The sequence below is a fragment of the Sarcophilus harrisii genome, chromosome 5 (assembly GCF_902635505.1).
Source record: "Sarcophilus harrisii chromosome 5, mSarHar1.11, whole genome shotgun sequence".
NCBI classification, from domain to species: Eukaryota; Metazoa; Chordata; class Mammalia; order Dasyuromorphia; family Dasyuridae; genus Sarcophilus; species Sarcophilus harrisii.
In genome coordinates, this window is record NC_045430.1 from 181,739,784 (window position 1) to 181,761,815 (window position 22,032).

The 22,032-nt window shown below is 36.7% G+C and overlaps 1 protein-coding gene across 2 annotated transcripts in view; it reads left to right on the plus strand.

The window, feature by feature from the left end:
• The first annotated feature begins 2,286 nt into the window (after window positions 1–2,286).
• The window catches only part of EXOC4 (exocyst complex component 4), a 913,849-nt gene continuing 894,103 nt past the window's right edge, over window positions 2,287–22,032 (plus strand). For both annotated transcript variants that reach the window (XM_031941130.1, XM_031941132.1), the window contains exon 1: window positions 2,287–2,419. In XM_031941130.1, the coding sequence (XP_031796990.1) occupies window positions 2,334–2,419 (86 nt within the window). In that variant the 5' untranslated portion in view covers window positions 2,287–2,333. The remainder of the gene's footprint in view (window positions 2,420–22,032) is intronic.

Sequence of the window (22,032 nt, forward strand, 5' to 3'; positions counted from 1 at the left end):
ATAATAAGAATATCAATACTGTGGATTTATCTTCAGCTTTTCATCTGAGGAGGTCAAAGCATTTTAATTTAATTGTATATTCCCCTGACTTTAAGACCCACTGGGTGTATTTACAAATGTAATAATAAGAACTCGGCTTCATCTCAGTTCACAATTGAGCAGATAATATCAAATCAAAATCTGCACATGCACTAGTTCCTGCCCTGACTACACAAGTACCTTAAAGAAATTAGCTTTGGGTCCAAGGAACTGCATTCATTCTAAATTCAACATGCATTTATTGATCATATACTGCGTGCAAAAGGAAAGGCTGTTAATCATTACAGATAAAAATCTAGTCTTAGAACTGGGAAATCCAGGGTTCAAGTTGGTGTCTGATATCTAGTTATATGACTGTAGACAGGTAAATTGACCTCTTAGTTTCCCTGGCAACTCTTTAAGATATGAATTGTAGAAAAGTTGTGCCACTGATTTATGTGGATTTATTTCCACACTGAGAATTTGCTATTAAAAGGAAATCACAAAATCTTTCTCCCAGACTTCTAGAAAACAAAAATAGAAATAAACCAAAAGTCACTTATAGTCCTAAACAGGATGCCTTCTCTGATGAACCATCATCTTCCTCCAAGTCCTGTCTTTTGCTTACTGTTCCCCTGCTAATTGAAATAGATAAATTTTTATTTTCTCCTTCCTCCTTTCTAATCTGCTATTTCACAGGGAACTTCCAAATGCCCAGTCTAGTTTCCTAGTCCACCAGTTTCTAAGAGAACTTGAAGATATGTTTCTAGATCTGCCTAATCTTTGGTGACTAAACCTCCAGAATCCTCTTCTCTCTGATTTTGGCCTCTTAAGTTTGAACCACGTCAGAAGAATAGAGTTTAATGCCCTTCCTGAATTCTGCAAGCTCAAGTTGCTTGATGAGAAAGAGAACCTTGTGAGCAGACTGAGGTAGCAAAGGCTGAAAAGCCTTGGGCACTATTGGTTGAAGTTTTAATTTAGAATTATTGATTCAAGTATACTCACTGAATCATCTATTTGGCTCGATGCCTTTTTTCCTTGCCTGACTTCAATTTTTAAAGAAAAAATGCAGTCTTCCGGAGAATGCTGATTCATAACATCAGGATGTCTGAATCAATTTGATTTCTCCTCTTCTCAGAAGTTCTTTAATTTTCACCATTATGTGTTTCTTTTACATTTTCTGGCATGATCTTTTTTCTAGCTTCTCCCTATCTTTCCCCTTATTTTTGTCATTTATATTTCTTTCCCCTGTATTTGACATGGTGAATGATCTGTTGCATGATTCCTAGGAGAACTCATCAACTAAACTTATTATTTCAAGTAATGTAAAAAACTATAAATAAAAATTTAGCCAGATTGTTATTATTTCTAAATATCTTATACTTTATTCTGACAGAGATCATTTTAAAGTTCTAGACACTTACTTTGTACTTCTTTTATTCAACTATGTATTTTTAGCATCTGGAGATGCTGTAATATTGGCATAAAACAATTGTGTAAATCAAACTCCCCCAAAAAGGCAGAATTAAAAATATAATTTTAATATATCCCCCCAGAATATGCATTTTTATAAAATTTTAGAGTTTTAGATAATTATCTAAATATTAATTATCTTTAGTAATAATGTCTTAAGTTTTCAAAAATTCAAAAATCAAATTTGTAGAAACTTGGGATACATCAACGTCCCCTATATATTTTTTCCATCTGAGAAGTCATAGGACAAATGGGCCATAATTTTTAAAACTCCAAAAAGAGATTTAAACTAAAAGATCACGTGAAAAACACTACAATTAAGAATAATAATAAAAAAAACGGAATAAAAATAAAGAGCAATGATAAGAGTTTTATGAAATTGTCATTGGTTTAATTTTCCCACGCAAGAGTTTTATGAAATTGTCATTGGTTTAGTTGTCCCACGCAAGAGTTTTATGAAATTGTCATTGGTTTAGTTTTCCCACGCAAGAGTTTTATGAAATTGTCATTGGTTTAATTTTCCCACGCAAGAGTTTTATGAAATTGTCATTGGTTTAATTTTCCCACGCTTCCAACGCCTGCTAGAGGGAAATGAGCTTGACGGCGGAAATTCACAGTTCATTGACCGAACTACAAGTACCAAAATGCTCTGGGGAAAAGCCGCGCCACAGAAGCTTGAGCCCTCTGTTCCCGCCTTCTCCTTTTTTCTATTGGATCGTTGGGCGTACAGCCACGCCCTTGCCCTCATACGATTGGTGCAAACTCCTAACGGGTTCTCGCTCAGTGGTTGAACCTCCTTTTTCCGCTTCTCCTCACCTCTTCCCCTCTCGCCCCGTACCAAGATGGCGGCAGAAGCAGCTGGTGGGAAGTACAGGAGCACAGTCAGCAAAAGCAAAGACCCCTCGGGGCTGCTCATCTCCGTGATCAGGTGAGGGAGGGCAGAGGCAGAAGGCCGCACTCAGGGGCTGGGGGCCGGGATGTCTGGACCCCGGCTAAGGGGCAGGGGAAGAGCTGTCAGTGGTTCTCAACCTCTGGCCCCTCCCCTCGCCTCCCTCCTCACCTCTGATGGGAAGCTCGTCCCAGGGCAGGCGCCCCCCATTCCCGCCTCCCCGCCCCCCACGGTTGGCAGTGGTTTCCCCTGAGGTCCTTCGGCTTTCCAGGGGGTCTCAGACCCCCCCCCCCCCCAACAAGGCTAACTGGGAATCCGGGACAGAAAACCAAGGAATTTCCATCCATCCATCCATCCATCCATGCGTCCAACACGTCCCTGGGGCCCTGAACGCCGAGTTACCGGAGGGGACCTCCGGGAGGGTGGTCTGCAATCTCGCCTAGGCTTTTTGGGGGGTCTCTGAGGTCTTTGTCAGAGTTGTACCAGCTGCCCGGGGTCACCCCCTCAGGGCCACGGGTTTGAAATACAGAACCCTAGGTGAGAGGAATCATGAGCATACTCATCTTAAGGAGTTGTGCCCCCTTCAGGTCCTTTCCAGTCTTCACCTCCATCCGCTCCCTTAACAAATGCTGTATATTGCATTACCTCGGACTCTGTGCTTGGTTTCTAGGCCCTGTAATTAAAACAGCCGCAAATCTGAATGAATTGGTTGAGAAAGGGGTTGAGGGGGAGGGGAAAGAGAAGGAATCCTTACATCCAGGACCAAGGGAGATAAAGTACCTAAAGAAATAAGGTGCTGGTTCTATGGAAGCTGTCACGGGGGTGCTCAAACTACGGCCCGCGGGCCAGATGCGGGAACTGAGGACGATTATCCCCCTCACCCAGGGCTATGAAGTTTCTTTATTTAAAGGCCCACAAAAACAAAGAATAGGCCAATTTCCCTTGAGCTCTAATCAGTTTCATTCTGAACTTCTGCTACAATGATTCCATTTTGTGTTTCTGCACTGCCTGGGGATGTTGGACATATTAAGAATTAAGTAGAAAAACCTATTGAATAAAAGGTTTTTTGAAGTATGTGGGAATAAACATCAACTCCTCCACTCCTTTTTAAATTCACTTTTTTTCAACATTAATATTTAATTTGTGTTGAGGTATTCTCAATTTTTAAAAAATCCTCCAAAAATAAAGCCAAATAGTCACTGACATGAAATTACAAGTAATTATCCCAGGAGATGATACTGATAGATTAAATGCCACACTTTTATTCTTTCTTTATTACTTTTATTCAAAAAATGTTTACTGAGTACCCATTATGTGCTTGGCACTTAGTGGCATCTGTACATGGATAAAGGAGATGAAATGAAACCTGTGTGTCTAATTCACTGTAATTTTCTTACCCTATTTATGAAAGTAAGACTGGACAAAATTGGAAGGATCAAAATTTGTAACATTAAAATATTTTCATCCTTTCGTTACTCCAGTTTCCATAAAAGTGGAGAAGCATTTACTATTGATTTCTAATCTTTTTGTTACAAACTTAGGGTGGAAATTGTGAAGACCTGAAATCCCATTCCCTGTGTTTTTTTTTTTTTGTTTGTTTGTTTTTGTTTTTTAAAGACAATAAGAATAAAATATGCTTGCACTTGAAGAATTTCTGTATTTGTGTTTGTCAGGGTTGGTGTAACATGTATTGATTGTTGAAGGCTGATGCACAATTGACCCCTTGCTACCTATGGATCCTTGGTTCTTTTGTTTAATAGATGTTTCATCATCTGCCAAAGGCCTTAGCACTTGTACTGAGTGCAATTAATAAAAACAAAATAAAACAAAAAACGCAACCATAGTGGCTCAAAGTAGTATTCAAGAATTTCATATGATTTTATATTCTTATTGTGGATGAGCCTATACCTGCCTGGTCAAAATAGATTCTAGAGAAGATGATCTAAGACTAGTACAAGGTTTCTATCTTCTGAAGATGAGAAAATTAATTGTCTTGAGTATGATGAAGGGTTTCTCATTTTTCTTATCTTTTTTCATTGTTTTGTCACTCTTTTCTGTATTAAGGCACTGTGCAAAAGATAGAGAAATTAGGAAATAGCTATTTGAATTTCTGGGACCCTGAACTTAATGGTCACATGAAGTCACAGTTCCATAAGCTTTTATCATATAATTTTAGGTTCTTGATTTCATGGAATCTCTAAGTTGGAAAAGACTTCATGAATCTTTACTCATCCATTCATTATTCAACAAACATTTATTGAATGCCTACTATATACTCAGCAATATATTCAGTATTGATATTTTGTGATGACCGCATTAGCACCCAGGGTACTTTAAAATCAGCCGGAGTCAGGATAAGTGAAAATCCTTGATCTTTATTCTTTGTGGAGGTGAACAGGAATGGCTCGATGAAGTGAGAGCAATCCCGAACTGAATCCAACCAGCAGTGCGTCTGGCTCTCACACTCTACCCCCTAAATCCTCTACCCAATTTCCTATACTACAGATTAAACTTGCACAGAGTGGGCAGGGCCGTTCTTTCTCCAAGCATATACTAAGTATTGTCCAATTGGTAATTAGCCTTAAGTGCTCGGACCTCAGTGCATCTGCTCAGCTTCAGGCCATTACAATATTTCATTCAATTTCATTCACCAGGACTGATACTTCAGTCCCACTGATCTGTATTTTCCTCTCATGCTTAGTTGTCTTTTTTTTTTTTTTTTTTTTTCCTATCTAGCAAAAATCTTTTTAGTCAGTTCATATCTTGTGATTGTGCTAATAATTCTGGGGCTAGAAAGTTTGATAATTGAGAATGACTTCCATTGAGAGGTGGGAAACAGTCTTCTCTTTTTGCTACCTCAAATACTACTGGCTACCTTTTTACTGTTTAGAACATGATTTCACTACTGTGAAATTGATTCCTATTCAACTTCTTAGGACCCTGCTCTTGCCTATTGGGCAAAGGCAACTGGGGAAACTGTTCATGTAGTAAGATAAAGATAGACAAAGATAGAATATTATGGCATATAGATTCATATTGAATGGGCAGCAACTAGTAATCCCCTGTCTATCTGCTCAAAAGTTTTTGAGTAGTATCATAGTTTGGGCCTGGGAATTATTTCATTTTTATTTCTTTGCTGTTATGTATTACTGAATGTTCCTTCCTGTATCTGTCTATGCTAGACCAAAGTGACAGTACTTTTCTTTTAAAAATTGAGGATGAAAGGTGATACACACATACATGGTGTTATACTGAACTGGGGATGAGGATCAAATTTACCTCATTATCTAAAAGTGTGGGTCAAGTTGGTGGTATAATGTTTTTATCCTCCTGTCAACATTTCCTGAGTGGCACTCAGAAATCTTGTCTGTTGTCTTTAATTGTCTTTCTATTGCAATTCTGTTTCTGTTTCTATCCTATACCAAAATTGGGAGAAAAGTCAGTGTCTGTGGATGAGAAAATGGTGGAATTCATCACTTTGAAGAATGGGGAATGAATGACAGATTTTTTAGATATTTCTGGGATAAAAGTTTTACTGTTTCAATAAAGATAGAGTTTGAATTATTGATAGCACCCGCTCCATTGGGACTATTCCATTGCTTCTTTTTTTTTTTTAAATAATTTTTTTTTATTTATTATAAATTTTTATTGACAATACATGCATGGGTAATTTTTTAGAACATTATCCCTTGCACTTACTTCTGTTAGGCCTTTTCCCTTCCCTCCCTCCACCCCTTGCCCTAGATAGCAAGCAGTTTTATACATGTTAAATATGTTATAGTATATCCTAGATATAAATATGTGTGCAGAACCATACAGTTCTCTTGTTGCACAAGAAGAATTGGATTCAGAATATTCCATTGCTTCTGACTAACCTGAACAAAATTTCCTCACTCTCTCTGACCACTTCCAAATTCTCTGCCAAAGATTGTAGCTGAAGTACATTGTATGTTAGGGTAGTTTTTCTGGTGGTCTTGTTAATAATATAATTGAGCATTTTTATATTTGTTTATGCCATACTAACTATTACAAAACTAGCTGTGGTATAAGGACTCTTCTGGACCCTCCATATGAATGAGAAACTCTTACAAGAATCAGAAAATATTCCAAATACAGTGTCCTCACACAGAATTGGGGGTGTTCTTTGGGACTTTGGGACTACTGAGATGAACTAAGTTGGTTTGTCCAATAGATACATGATCCCCTATGGAATATGAGTAACTTGTCAAAATGGTATGCAGAATATTTGGTAGCTATTTTATCCCATTTGAAGTTCATTAATCTCTAATTTTCTTTCATATTGAAAGGGGATATAGGAGATTTTTTCTTATGTCCATAAACACAACAAATTTTATAATTTATTTCCTCTTATATTGAATAGGATGTAGGGGATTGTTTATGGAACACCAAAGAGTATGGGGATCAAAAAGGTTGAGGATTCCTGATCTAGATTGTAAAATTAGTTACAGAATCCTATCCAAATGCTGTTTTTTTTTTTTAAAAAAAAAAAGGGGGATTGTAGAGAAGCACAGAAGGACTCCTTTGCTGAGGGTAAATCTCTTAGAAGTTTCAAAAAGCAAAATTAATGTGCTGTAGAAAACTTGGACATTAGTGATATTGCAAGTGTGTGTTAGTGTAGGGGCTTTAAATGAAAGAAATAGAAGGAGAGGATGGGGCAGCTAGCTGATGTAGTGAATAGAGTATGGGGCTTAAAATCTAGAAGATCTGAGTTCAAATCTGTCCTCAGACATTAGCTATGTGACCCTGGGGAAGTTACTTTACTCTCCTGGCATCCTGGGTCAGCACTAGTAGTCTTGTCCTTTTTCTTGCCACTGAACTTTGATTACTTTGGAGGGGAGAGTGAAGCTGTGAGCTTTGAAGTTCTGCCCCACTCATATCCAATTCATGAGCAAGTCAAGGTATCATCCTAGTAATGTCTTCAGTCCTCTTCAAGAAAGAAGGATGAACAAAAGAGTTCTACATGAAGTCCACCCAGAGAGAAGGATTTCTAAAGCAGATGTACTGAGTTAAACCTTGTGACACATCTTTTTTAAACATGGGCCATCTTTACAGTGATAGTGATCTAAGTTTAAACTGACTCCTCCCATGGAAGCTGTATTTATTTGAATAAGTGAGCTAGGTTCATAGGACATTTTGTATTAATTGTTTTTACCATATTTTTGGAAGAAGTTGGGAACTGCTGCTATTTTTCCTTTTCCTTCTTACATACCTATTTATCATATTAATTTTCTTTTTCAATAAGCAAGGACAATTTACTTGTTGTCCCTTGTGGTTTTCAGTTTTGATATCTTGAAATGTAGGCTTTCAAAAAGCTTATTGTCTTTTAAATGGAGCTCCTTGATTCCATCTCAAAACCCAAACACTGGCTTTCAGTGAATGGCCCATAACTCCAACCCAAGCTTCTGTGGCTCCTTGTTTAAGTTCTGAGTGCAAATAGCAGTTGTTTTCTGTTCTGGCCAGAAGCTTTGAGCATCTTCACTTCCCATATTGATATCTTTGTGTTGGTAAATTGGGCCATCTTTGTCTGAATTCTTATCCAGCCCTCACTCTTTGAATGGGCTCAGTTTCAGACCAGCTGAGACCTGGGGAAAAAACCTTCATTTAGAAAGGCCAGGTCACCACTGCATCCTAGGCCACGGTCAACTATCTTGATCTTTGTCTTGCCAATGAACTTCTGTTTCTCTGGAGTAAGACTGATTAGTTTGAACAGCTCTGCCTGACTGTTGGGATCCAATTCATGTACAAGTTAAGACATGATCCCCACAATGGCATAAGTCCTCTTTGAGAACAAAAGATAATCACCAACACTAGCCCTTATTTGTCTCAGTTCCTCATCTGTAAAATGAGGGCATATTGGAGAGGAAAATGGCAAACCATTTCTAGTATCTTTACCAAGAAAATACTAAGACAAAAGTCCACGGGGTTACATTGAGTCGAACAAGACTGAATGACTGAACAACAACAACAACAACAACAACAACAACAACAAAGCAAGTCTGCTAAGTTAGATACCATGGAGAGTAGCTTCAGAATAGGAAGAAACAATCCATACCTAGAATTCACAGGAAACAAAATTCAAGAAAAAAGCTAGTAATAAAACCCTGGCTTCCTAACACACTAAGTATAGTTATTCCTTCCACATCACAGGGCTTAATTGGCTGGCACTTCAGCAATCTGGAAAATTCTCATAAAATTTTTTGACTCTCCATACCAGAGAAGCCCAAATGATTACGGTATTAAAAGATAAAATATGTTTATATTATTTAATTCTATATGTATATTTTATTTATTTCTGAATTTCTGAACTTTTTCTGTGCTGTCTACTGGCCTTTGTGTGTTGTCTTTAGCTTCCACAGAACTCCTCCCAAATTCCTATTTCATTTTTAATGCTGAACTGTGATATATCAAAATTATGTTGGGGAAAATTGCAGTGTGGAAAGAGCCAATAAGATGTACCAGAATGCCTAATTGCTTAGAGACTTCTAGTGAAGTTTTCAAAAAAGGATGTATGATTATATGTCAAATGTTGAAGGAAGGGTTCTTTTCTGGGTATGGATTGGATTGGATGTTCACTGAGGTTCCTTCTAAATTTGACATTCTGTTATTCTGTTCAGGAAACAAATTTGACCTCATGAGTATTGCTAAATCTTGGTAGAGTGAAAACAATGACTGGAATATGCTCTAGAAGGACGTAGTTTATTGAAAAGAAGTAGCATAGGTAAAAGAAGGAGTAACATTGTAAATTAAGACAATATACTCATTGAAGAAATTCATGGTTTTCATCTGAATTTGATGATGAAAACATGGTAGAAAAATTTGGCTTAATGAAGGCAGAAATTGAAACAATTTCTCAAAAAGCAAATAGATATGGAGTTCAGAAATATCACTAACTTGGCATAGAACTACCATATGGTAGTGATAGGGGATTTTACTTTACCAAGATTTCTACTGGAATTCTTTCACTGCCAAAGCAGAGCAGCTCATAACTTCTAGACTTGACTTAATGGAGAATTAACAAGTGGGAAACTATTCTGGTCCTGATTCTCTCAACAGGGTAAAATGATGGGCCAAATTTAATCTCATTTAATACAGATAAGTATCATTGTTTCTTTTAGTATAAGTCAATAAAACTCCTAGCCCTTCTTAAGACAAATGGTGCCTAGATGGGCCTCTTTCCGTTTTGTAGTCATGAAGATCATTGCTTTCAAACCAAGCATAAGATTTTTTTTTTTTTAAACTTATTTGCTTCATTCTTAGGCTTCAATAGGAGCAGCATAGAACAGAAGTTCTAAACCTGGACCCTGGGCCCTGGACACTTGTTTTTTCAGTATTTTGATAACTATTTCAATAGAATAGGTTTCCTTTATTTTATGCATTTAAAAACCACATTCTGAGGAGAGATCCGTATTATTTTATCAGACTGCTACAGAGGTCCTGATACTAAAAAGGTTATGAACTTCTGATCTTGGACTTGGAAAAGAGATTGTATTTTGGCACCATTGTTTGGTTTGGTTTAGGAACTACATTGCCAAGTTAAAGAGCATTCTGAGGAGCATGGTGAGGATAATGATGTGCCTGTGTCTGTGTTATTTGAGAATCATTTGAAGGAACTAGGGATATTTAGTCTGGTATAAAGAAGGATTGCAGGGGTAGGAACTGATTGGGTTCACATACACTTTGTCTTCAAGCATTTGAAGGACTGTCATATGGAGCTAAGGGCAGAACTAAGAAAAAATGGGTGGAAATTTACAGAGTTAAGTTTAAGTTCAAGCTGATAAACAAAACTGATCTTGATAGAGCAATCCACAAATAGAATGGATTTCCTTGGATCTATTGAGTGACCCCTTTATTGGAAGCAATTGCCAATTATTTCAGAATTTCAGTAATTTAGAAGCAAAATGACCATTTCTTGACCATATTGTAAAGTTTACTCTTATCCAGATGCATGTTGGATTAAATAGCATCTATTTCTAGCTCTTGAAATTCTATGATTCTTGAGTCAATAAATATTTATGTAATTAAGGAAAATTATTCTTTCCTCCTCTTGCTCAACATATTTTGGGGTTGCCCAGATAACTTATTTATTTAGACCCAGCTTTTTCAAAGGTAAATCTAGTATATAATAGTTCTTATCTAGGTTTCCATGAGCCCATGACTATGTCTCAGGATTTATCTTTTGTCAGTGACATGGCAGTACTTCCACTTCCTTTGGTGTAGACTTTCATCACCCCCTGCCTAGACTGCTATCATATTGCCTGTCACAAGTCTTTTCACTATAATCCATCCTCAATTCAGCTGTCAGACTGATCAAAGTGGCTTCTCTAAAGCACTGATCTAAGTGTGCTATTCCTATCAATAAATTGTATTCGACAACAGGATTAAATACAAACCTGCTTGGTTTGTCTTAGCTCTTTGCACCTTTCCAGTCATCTGTATATTTCTTTATACTTTCCTGTCCCAAAGACACTAGCCTTCTGCTGTTGGTTGTTCAACAAGACATTCTAGCTCTTGTCTCTGAGTATTTTCCCCTGACTGTCCTCCTGGCTTTCTTCAAAACCCATCTACAATTCTGCCTTCTACAGGAAGCCTTTCCTAGGCCCTCTTAATTCTAATGACTTTCTGCTTTGGGCTGTTTTCTGTTTATTCCTGTGGATAGTCTGTATGTATGTACACATAGTTGTTTGCATGTTGTCTCCCTCATTAGATTGTAAACTCCTTGATGCTGGTGCTGGTTGTCTGACTTTTGCCTTTTTTTGTCTTTCCAGTGTTTAGTATGGGGCCTTATATATAAGTAGGCATTCAAAACATGATTGGTGATTGGTTGCCTGGAATATTGAAGACTTACCTGAAAGACTTCAATGTTGGGTTCTCTCCCCCCCCCCCCCCCCCCCCCCCCAGGAAGCCTAGAGTATAATTATAGTGTAAGGGAGATAAATATTTATAAAGTATATCTGGAGGATTTTGGGGGAAATTGGCATTATTGGTAAAACTATACTTTGGGGGAAATATTCATATTTCCCAAATGAAATATAGGGGTGTGGGAATGTCTTCAGGTCCATAATATTTTGAGAGAGCTATGGAAGGAATGAAAGAGAGAGGGGGGGAATTCTTAAAATTTAGTTACATACTAAAAGGGTGTTGGGTTAAAATATAACCATTAGATCAGATTTTTGGTTGTTTAACCTTACTACTGGCCTTTTAAAATGGAACTAATTGGATGGACAGAGTTCTGGCTACCTGCTGTTTTTGTTTTTGTTTTTTTTTTTCCTATATAGAAGACATTCACCTCCATTTTGTATTGATTTTTCCTAACCTTTTGTTTGGTCTGAAGTTTGTGAAGGCAGCCTTTTTACATGTAAAATAAGCAAGCTGGCATTTTGGAGATGCTATTTTATTTTGCTAGACCTTGTCAGATTTTTAATTGGCAAATGTGTCTGCCTCTTACAATTAGGTGATTCACTTTCCAATTAAATTTTTTTTCTTTTTTTTTACAAGTTGGCCTTTAATAGCTGCTTTAATTGGGAAGACAAACTTTGGTTGTGACTTGAGAAAGAGACCTCATTGAAACCTCAGAGCAGAGCTTTTAAAGACCCAGATTCTGGTTACAAATGATAAGGAGGATTGAAAACAGCCAAAGTATCAACTTTTATGTCTTTACAAAAGTTGGACTTTCAAAAATCCTCTGAAAATCCTTTATTTTAGACACCTATGAAAACCCTTCCTCAGAGGATTTTTTGGTTAGCACATTTAATTCAAAGGCAGCCTTACAGAAAAATCTAGTCTTTGATGAGATCTCTGAAAAATCAACCTTGATTTCAGTGGCATGGTTGGTAGCAAGAAAGGAACATTCGTATAGTGGCCAGGGCTCATAGCAGAGTTGTTAGAGTTGGGTTGAATGTCATTTCTGGAAATGAGTTTAGGGAAATATTTTAATTTTTATTAGTTATTCAATTTCCAGGTAGGCTGGGGAATACCAGGTACTAGTGGAAGCTGGAGTCTTTGAAAACTATTTCAAGAATACCTAGAATTGGATTCTTAATAGAAAATCTCAGAAATTTTAGGAATACTTGAACACACATTTGAGTTTAAAGGAAAAGAAATAATTTAGACATGGCAATTGGGATCATTGTTAACTTTGGAGAAAGATTTTCAGTTGAATGATGAAGATAGGAGTCAAATTTCCAAGAGTTAAGAGGAGAGTGAGAGGAAGGAAGCACAGGCACCTGTTGTGGATAACAGTAAGTTCAGCCACAAATGGGACATGCAATGTAGGTCTGTAGAAGTGGAGATGAACATATCAAATGATAAATCAAACTTTAGTTTTCTAGAAATCCCTATGTGCAACTTTTAGTTTATTTTAGTCTAGGACAGTAGAACATTATATGGTGGGTAAAAAAAAAAAAAAGGAATGCAAGCTTATATACAAAAGCAAAATAGGTAAGATACTAAATGTTCTATATCTTTTAAAAAATAAACTGATGATTCTGCTATGTCACTGGTTAAAACCATGCAGAAGCAAATTTAGATTCTATATAAAGGAAAAAGCTTCCTAACAGGTGAATTATCCAAAAGTTGTGTGGGAGTGTGGAAGTGCTGTGGGAGGTAGATAGTACATTTCCTCTGATTTGAGGACTTTAAGCAAAGGTTGGATGATTACTTGCTGGATATCTTGCAAAAAATACAGATTGGACTGTATTGGATGGCCACAGAGGGCTCTCCCAACTCTCAGAATTTTCTGTAATTCCTGGTATAATTGTCTAAAAAAGTGTAGATAGAGGATAGTGGACTTGTTCAGCATCTCTTCATTTATTGTATGGAATGATAGGTAGATATTAAAACCCTGAGCTACCAATAGGATCAGTGTTCTTTTTGCTTTACTGAATGATGAGATTTCTTGTGTTTTAGATCTTGTTAACTTGGCTTTTAGAATTAAAGCTTACATGCATTTTCTTGGTCAATTTTTGAGATGAATGTAGGCTTGGATTAAAGATAGGTTGTGTCTAAAACAAAAATAAATTGATTTGGTTTCTCTAGGATAGATATTCTGTTTGCCACATTTCTTATCCTATGCCATTTCAGTTAGAAACTTGTAAACTGGTGGTTCTCCAATCATTAGACTTGTAGTCAAGGGATCTGGGTTCAAATTCTATCCCCCCACTTCAGACATTTGTCCTGCTTCTAATTTCCCCATTATTTTGTAGAACAGTGTTCTCCCCCAGTCCCTCAGGCTCACTTCCTCAACTCCTTATCTGCTGGGAAGGCTAGTGATAACATCTCTGATATATACTTCCTCTCCAAAAACCTAGGTTGTGAGCCTGAACGATTGGGAGAATGATGGTATCTTCAATAGTAACAGGGAAATTGGGAAGAGGGCAGGGTTTTTTTTTTGGGGGGGGCGGGGGGAAGATAATTCAGTTTGGGGCATACTGAGCTTAAGATGTCCAAGGGATATCCAGCTTGATATGGTTAATGGGGGCTTAGAAATGTAAGACTAAAGGTCAGGAAAGACATTAAGGCTGGCTAAGTAGAATTGAGAATCGTCAGCATAAAGATGATAATTGAATCCAGGTAAACTGATGAGAGAAATAGTCTAGTGGGAGAAAAGAAGAGGGCCCCAAACCATAGAAGATATCCAGTTTTAGTGCGTAGGATAAAATGAACATTCAGCACAGAGAGACTAAGAATCAAGAGATACTTGAGAAAAGAGTGTCCAAAAGAAAAAGGTGATCAGCAGCATCAGAGGCTGAAGAAAGGTTAAGACAGGTGATGAGTGAGAAAAGGCCACCAGGCAGGGCATTTGGGATTATTGTTAATTTTGGAGAAAGATTTTCAGTTGAATGATGAAGATAGGAATCAGACTGCCAAGAGTTAAGAGGGGAGTGAGAGGAAGGAAGCACAGGTACCTTTTGTGGATAACAGTAGTTCAGCCATAAATGGGACATGCAATGTAGGTCTGTAGAAGTGGAGATGGACAGATCAAATGAGAGTTTTTTGAGGGCATTTTTGTAGGCAGGACATAAGGAACCAGTAGAGAGGAAATGACAGAAGACAAGCGAAAGGATAGGGATGATAGTAAGAGCAATCTATTGGAGAAAACAAGATGGAATAAAATGACCCTGTATACATAAAAGGATTGGGATCAGCAAAGAGAACCACTTCTTCATATGAATTATCACTGAGGGAGGAGATGGTGATAGAAGACATCTCATGAAGTGATAGGAGGAGAGGAGAAAAGAGAGCTGCTAGTAAATAGCTTCAACTTTTTTTTAGTAAATTGTGAGTGAGATTCTCACCTGAGAGGGTGGGAGGAGGAGGGGATCTGGAGAGTTTGAGGAGGATGAACAAAATGGAAAAGTTCCTCTTGTGGGTAAGGGCCTAACTAGATTAAGGAAATGTAAAACCTTGCTGCAGTGAAGGTTTAGTTAAGATTATGTAACAAATTTCTAGTGGACTCAAACAGCGTAATTTCATGATTTTCTCCTTTTTTGTCTACTATAAGTAGGAGCAAGGGCTGGGCATGGTGGAACTAATACACAAAGCTAAGGCTTGGGCAGGGCCAGATTGTTGATAGACCAAGGATTCAAGAGAGAAGTCTAGTGTAGCCTTGAACTGTTTCCTCAGTAGGGCCAGATAGGGAAGGAGGAAGAGTGCAGACAGGTCAGAGTTTAAAAAGCTGAGGGATAGAAGGATTGTAGTTTACGGTAAGGATGAAGAATAGGAATTGGAATTGCAAGGCAGAAGAATTGGAATGACAACAGATGGCTATGAAATAAAGGAATTTCAGACTTCATGAACATACAAGTGGAACATTTTAGGTGGTGGCAAGATAAGGGTCTGATCATCTCTGGGGTCAGGGAGAGTATATTTTAGAAAATGATTAAGTTGAGGAATTGGGAAGCAGAGTGTTTGAGGTATCACCATGTATGTTGAAATCTCTTAATATAAAAACAGGAGTTGGGGAGGAGAGAGGTCATGAATTCACTGAGGAAAGAAGGAGAGAGTTCTGGAGGTCCATAGACTACAGACATCAGAATCTTGATTTGGTGGTAATGCCTAGAATGCACTTCCTCCTTACTTGTGCCACAGAGAATTTATCTTTTCTTTCTGAATGTAATTGAAGCATCATCTACCAAAAAAAAAAAAAAGAAAGAAAAAGATCCTATCAGCTCTTAGTGACCTTGATTCCTAATTACTATATGTTTAATACTTCATTTCTTCTTTGTATGATTTTTCTTTGTATTCCATATACTTAGATATGTACTTATCTCTCCATTATAATGTAAGCCCTCTGAGAGTAGGTATTTTCATTCTTTATACATTTGTCTTTACTTACTGTAGCTGAAACCTAGTATTCTCAGTAGTACTTAATAAAGCAACAAGTATTTAATAAAATGGGGGAAAAAAATGACAAACCACTCCAATACTTTTGTCAGGCAAACCCTATGGAGTTGGACACAACTGAATTGATTGAACATCAACATCAAAATTTAATAAATGGTTTAATAAAAGATCAATAAGTTCCACTAATATTGATTATGAGAGTAAGACTGTCATGCCAGGCATTTATACTTCTGTCTACCATCTGGTTTTGAGCTCATTGACAATTTTAATTTTATTTCTTCATCTACTTGGAGTAATGATACTCTCAGTGAATTAAGTAATGCCAACCAAATTCAGAACAGATGATTTGCATATTAGAAATTCATTTATTAATTTATAATAAGAAATTGTTAATGCCAGACTGGAATGTTTATATATATTTTTTGTTTTGTTTATTTTTATTTTATTTTATTATAATAACTTTTTTATTGACAGAACCCATGCCAGGGTAATTGGAATGTTTATATTGACTATTAGCACATTCTTTTTGTAGTATACAAACCTTGTGAAGTTTGATTAAGATCAGAAGATTGCTTCCCTGAGGGCAGTTATTGTTAACTTTTTGGGTTTTTTTTTCCCTAGTCAGCATTTGGACAGTTTGCTTTTGATTAGTGTTTGTTAGATTGGATTGTACTGTATATAGAGTTATAACAAAAGGAAGTAGGAACTTCGATTAAGGACTTTTTTTTTTTTAATGAATCAACCTTCTTCATAAAAGAGATACTCATGTCAAATATATTGGATGTGTCTCTTAAGAAATTGCTGAGTCTCAGAGTTGGGAAAGGAGGATGAGATGCAGGCTATCTAATTCAATTCCTACCTGAAAAAGAATTTCCTTTATGACCAAATCAACAAATGGTGATGCAACATTTTCTTTTTTTTAAATTGGGTTTTGAAAAATTGATATCTACCTTTTGTTTACATATTATATCTGTTCCAGTTCCTTTACATTTCACTTCCTTAATTACTCTATATCTGTTTTCATAATTTTTTTTGTTACCATGAAAACATCTGCAGCTTTTTGGTGTCTCTGGGATCTTTCTGTTTTTGAAACTCTAGGTTTTCGTTTATTTTTCTATAATTCCAAATTTCCTTACAGAATAGTTGGATCAGTCAATAGCTCTACCAGCTCTGCCAAATGAGTGAAAGACTGTGGATCTTAGGTGGCACTTGAGCTGGTCCTTTACAAATGAGTAGAATTTGGATAGTATGAGAAGAGGGAGATGGGGTTCCAAGTTTTCACATCAGTGGTAGTATAACTTTGATATCTGTCTTATGTGTGGTCATGTGACTGATTTTACTTAAAATTTCAAAAACATGCTTTTCACTTGCCTTTCTTTCTATAGTTTCTCCAACATGGATGATGACTTATTGAGATGACTAAAATGGAATTGTCAGATATTTAGGAAAAGAGCCTAAATGTTCTGGAATCCCAAGGGGACGGAGGTGATTGATTAATAGGGTCAGATGTTACAAGGAGTTGAAGGAGAAAGTCTAGGAAAAAGCCTTTGAATTGAACAGTTACAAGATCTTTTTGAAGGGCTGTCATGTGGAGATGTCATTAATGGGGTAGCTAGATGACCCAGTGGATAGAGCTACGACCCTGGAGTCAGGAGGATCTGAATTCCAATTTGACTGCATACACTTGCCAGCTGTGTGAATCCAAGGAAGTTACTGAACCCCAGTCTCCTAATGCAAGGGAGAGGGAAAGAGAGAAAAAGAACTGGGATTAGATTTGTTTTACTTGTTCCCAGAGTGGAGAATTACATGGATGTTTGACAGTAAAAGAGGCCAAATTAATGTAAAAACAACTTCTTAACAGTTTAAGTGGTCCAAAAGTGATATGGGCTGCTCCAGGAAATTTATAATCTCTGGGGATTTTCTAGCTGAGGTTGGATGATCACTTTTGGGGGAAATAGAAGGTTCTGTTCAGGTACCAGATCTCATCTCACCTAGAGGTTTCCTCTAAGCTTAAAATTCTGCAATTCCTTGAAGTTTTGCCAAGAATTTTGCCAAGTGAGTGAAAAACTTTGTGGATCTCAGGTAGAACTTGAGCTGGTCCTTTAAAAATGAATAGAATTTGGATAGACTGAGAAGAGGGGAATGGGATTCTAAGTTTCCACTTAAGTGGTAGTATAACTGTTATATCTGCCTTATGTGTTGTTAGGGGACTGATTTTATTTAAATTTGGATACATGCTTTTCACTTGGTTATGTAATTTTATAGCTTACTGTCATCAAGAGTACTTGGTAAGACTGAGTTAATTGAAATATTGAAAAACTGTTTGTATTATGTGTAGCAATTGGCACTAAGTATTGTTTGGAGCAAGATACCAGTGATTTTTCAATTGATATCAAGAGAGAGATTGTTTAGTATCACTTTGTATAAAATGGATTTCTTGTATTGAATTTAAGGATGATGTTTTAGTGTAAGAAAATATTTCAGAGAGACTTGTATTTTTGAGTTATAAGTGAGTTGGTTCCTTTCCCTCTCCTATCCCCTCCATGTTTATGTCTGAAGAAGCCAGATAGAAATTTTCAGTAAGAAAATAACTCCATCACAAGGTTGCTTGATGGATTTTGTCATGCTTTGAATAAAATAATATCCCTTGGGTTCATAGTGGTAGTCTATAGATTCTTTCTCACTCTGCTATGAAGAGTCTATAACATTATTCTTAGCTCTCTATGCTAGCATTATGATGGACTTCTGTTATATTTATAGTTCACTGGTAATGCTAATGGTGTACCTAACACAGACTAAGTGCTCTGCTCAATGTAGTGTGCCATTTTGCAAAGATCATTTACTTAGTTCTTACCCAATTTTCTGTAGTGCTTAAATACTTTGCAGTCTCTTCTCAGTAGCTTACTCTTCAATCTGCAGTTTTACTTAGCCAACACTTTCAACTGACCATGAGTAGTAATACCAATGTTGACAAAACAGGTATATTCTGCTGTCAGACAACAGTCTTGAGTTGGCTAGTATACACTTTAAAGGAAAAGAAAATCTGTGAACCTGACACCTTGAAATGCAGGTTTAATAGATGGTGTATCCCAATCTAAACTCTCTTGGTTATAGGCAGTTTGAGGAAGGAGATGGAAAAAAGTTTATGAAAGAGCATGAAAGCTAGGACATCATCCTTCTGTTAATTTAGCTTAGTTATCTGTTTACTCAGATGGGCACACACACTTGATAGTCTGAACATAGTAGAGCACTAGGAAAACTGAATGTTATGTCCCCAGTCTGTCTATGATTCAAGATAGTACCTAGGTCTTATTCCTTATAGAGAGGGCTGAAATCCTATTTATCCTTATTGCATTTGTGTAGAGTATTGTGTTTTAAATTAAATATTTTTTGAGTATCACTAGACTTCTCTAGGCTTCACATCAAGATTGTAAACAAATGTCTTTCCATACTCAGTGTGTGAATTATTATCTAGATTATAACCAAGTCAAGGACTGTTCTACTTTCTACATTATGTTTAACTTGTAGATTTAAGTGATATTTGCAAATCCCATATGTAGTGATTTCATTTTTTAAATTGATGCCTTTAAAAAATACCCATTATTTCCTCATAGATTGTTGTTCCCTGCTCCTTGGTAACCCCACCTTCAAGTTCATCATTTGTTTCAGGGAACCAAGATTGTTCATTGAAGTTACTCTGTTAGCTGCCTTTTCATGTTTTGACAACATTGTAGTCATTGTGTATATTGTTTTCTGGCATTTCTTTATTTTGTTTTGCATAACTTCCTATATCTTCTTGTGCCTTTCTGAATTTCTCATGTCTTTTATATCTTATGATAGTAATATTCTGTTACTTTTTATATGTCCATAACAATTCTCCAAATAATAGCCACTCACTTTCTTTCCAATGGGTTTTGTGAATATGTTTGTTTTTGCTGCCACAAAGAAAATGTTTTAATATATAACGTTGGTAGCCCAATCTGTCATAAGTTTGTTTGGGTTTAGTTTTTGCTTTAATTTATTATTTTTCCCCAGTTACATTCAAAACAGTTTTTTACATTTCTTTTAAAAACTTTGAGAAACCACATGTAAAGTTATGTAAAACATTTCCATAAAAGTCATGTTGTGAAATATCTCACCCTAATTTAAAAAACCAAAACCTCAAGAAAATGAAATTAAAGAAAGAGAGAGAGAGGGAAGGGGGGGGGGGGGGGAAAGAAAGAAGGGGAGGGGGGAAAAAGGGAGAGACAGGGAGGGAGGGAGGAAGAGATAATTCACTCTGTATTCAGACAATTAGTTTTCTTCTCTGGGTATGGATAGAATTTTTCATCCTAAATCTTTCAGAGTAGTTGTGGATCATTGTACTGTTGAGAATAGAAAAGTTATTTATAGCTGGTCATCCCAGAACATTGCTATTACAAATTATATTACAATGTGTTTCACTTTGCTTGAGTTCATGGAGGACTTTTCAGGTTTGTTTGTTTTTTTTTTCCTAAGAACATCCTGCTCATCATTTCCTGGAGAATAATAATACTCCATGACCATCATATACTACAATTTATTCATTCATTCCCCAATTGATGGGCATCCCTTAAGTTTCCAATTTTTTTGCCCTGAGAAGAGAGCTGCTATAAGTATTTTTTGTACATATACATCCTTCCCCCCCCCCTTTTTTTTTATAAATTTGACTCAGTTTCCTCTATGTTTGAGAAATAAGGTCTTATCAGATAAACTTGCTTTAAAATTCTTTTTACAATTACTGTTGCTAGCTATTTCCCCCCATTTATTCTATTCTCTCTCTTATGGTTTAGTTTCATGCTGCAAACATTCAGGTAGGACAGGCTTAATTTTTCTGGGTAGATTGTGTAGTACTAATTTACAATCCTTGAATTATATTTGAAAACTGTCTGAGTTACTTGTCATTTCACATATAGTAGCCTTTGGAATTTTTTCTTTGGGCTTAATTTTGTTGCATATGTTATAAACAGACCCTATATCTAGGTAATCAGATAGGTAAATTAGGATAATCCAAGTAAAGATCTGAAGAAGGTGGATTCTTTGTGTGCACACTTTGAGTAAAAGGGAGAAGGCCAAGGCTTCAGATGTGTAATGTCAATAGGACTAAGACTTCACTTAAGTGGGGTAGCTAGGTGGTATAGTGGATAGAGCACTGACCTATAGCCAGGAAGATCTAAGAACAAATCTCTAGCCTCCAACACTTAATAACTGTGTGACCCTGGGCAAGTCAGTTAGCCTATGCCTCAGTTTCCTCATTGGAGTAGCTAAGTGACTCATTGGATAGAGAGCTGGGCTTGGAGTCAGAAAGACCTGAGTTCAAATATGGTCTCAGACACTTATTAACTATGTGACCTTGGCCAAGGCATTTAATCTCTTAAACTACTGGAGAAGGAAATAGCAAACCCCTCCAGTATTACTTGCTAAGAAAATCCCATGAACAGTATTGGCACGTGGTCATGGGGTCATGAAGAATCAGATACTACTGAACAGCTGAAATGTTAGCTGCTATTATAATTGTTATTCCTACTGCATAAGTGTTTCAGATAATTTAAGTAGACCCCCCTTACATGACAGTGCTTTAAAAATGATTTTGATGGAGCACTTCCTGAAATGCATTACCCACTGCCATATTTTAAACATGACTAAATTTTTCTTAAGAACTCATAATCATTTGTCTTTTGGTCATTGTAATCTCTTTCAGATGAAGCTCTCCAGGCCATAGTTGGGTATGTAAAGGATATTTGCTTATAAAATAGTGTCTTGGATTTAGTGTTGCAAGAGATGTTAAATGCTCAAATTCCTTATTTTCCAAATGCAAAAAAATGAGACTATAAGGCAATAAGTGACTCATTTTGGGAAGTGGCAGAGTTAAAATTCAAACCCAGGTTCTTGCATCTTAAATCCATATCTCTTTACACCATACCATGCGGTTTCTTCCACGGACCTAGACTCTAAAATGACCCAAACCTAATTTATTTCTAAGTTTTTCATGTCTGCCTCTTATTTTACTTTTCTTTTTTCATTATCTAAATAGCAATTGTCTTTTCTTGCTGCTTGTTGGCTTACTTATCTTTAGCTGTGCTTTCCTCCTCTCATTTGCTGCTTCTGATTTGCTTTGAGTTTCAGAAAATAGAGCAGAGATTTTTAGAGCTGGAAGGGAACCTTTGAGATCTCCTCATGAGAGAATAATTATTCTAGTGCCCTCATTTTGTAGATGAGGAAATTGAAACCTAGAGAGATTAAGTGAATTGCTTGGGGTCCCCAGGCTGGTT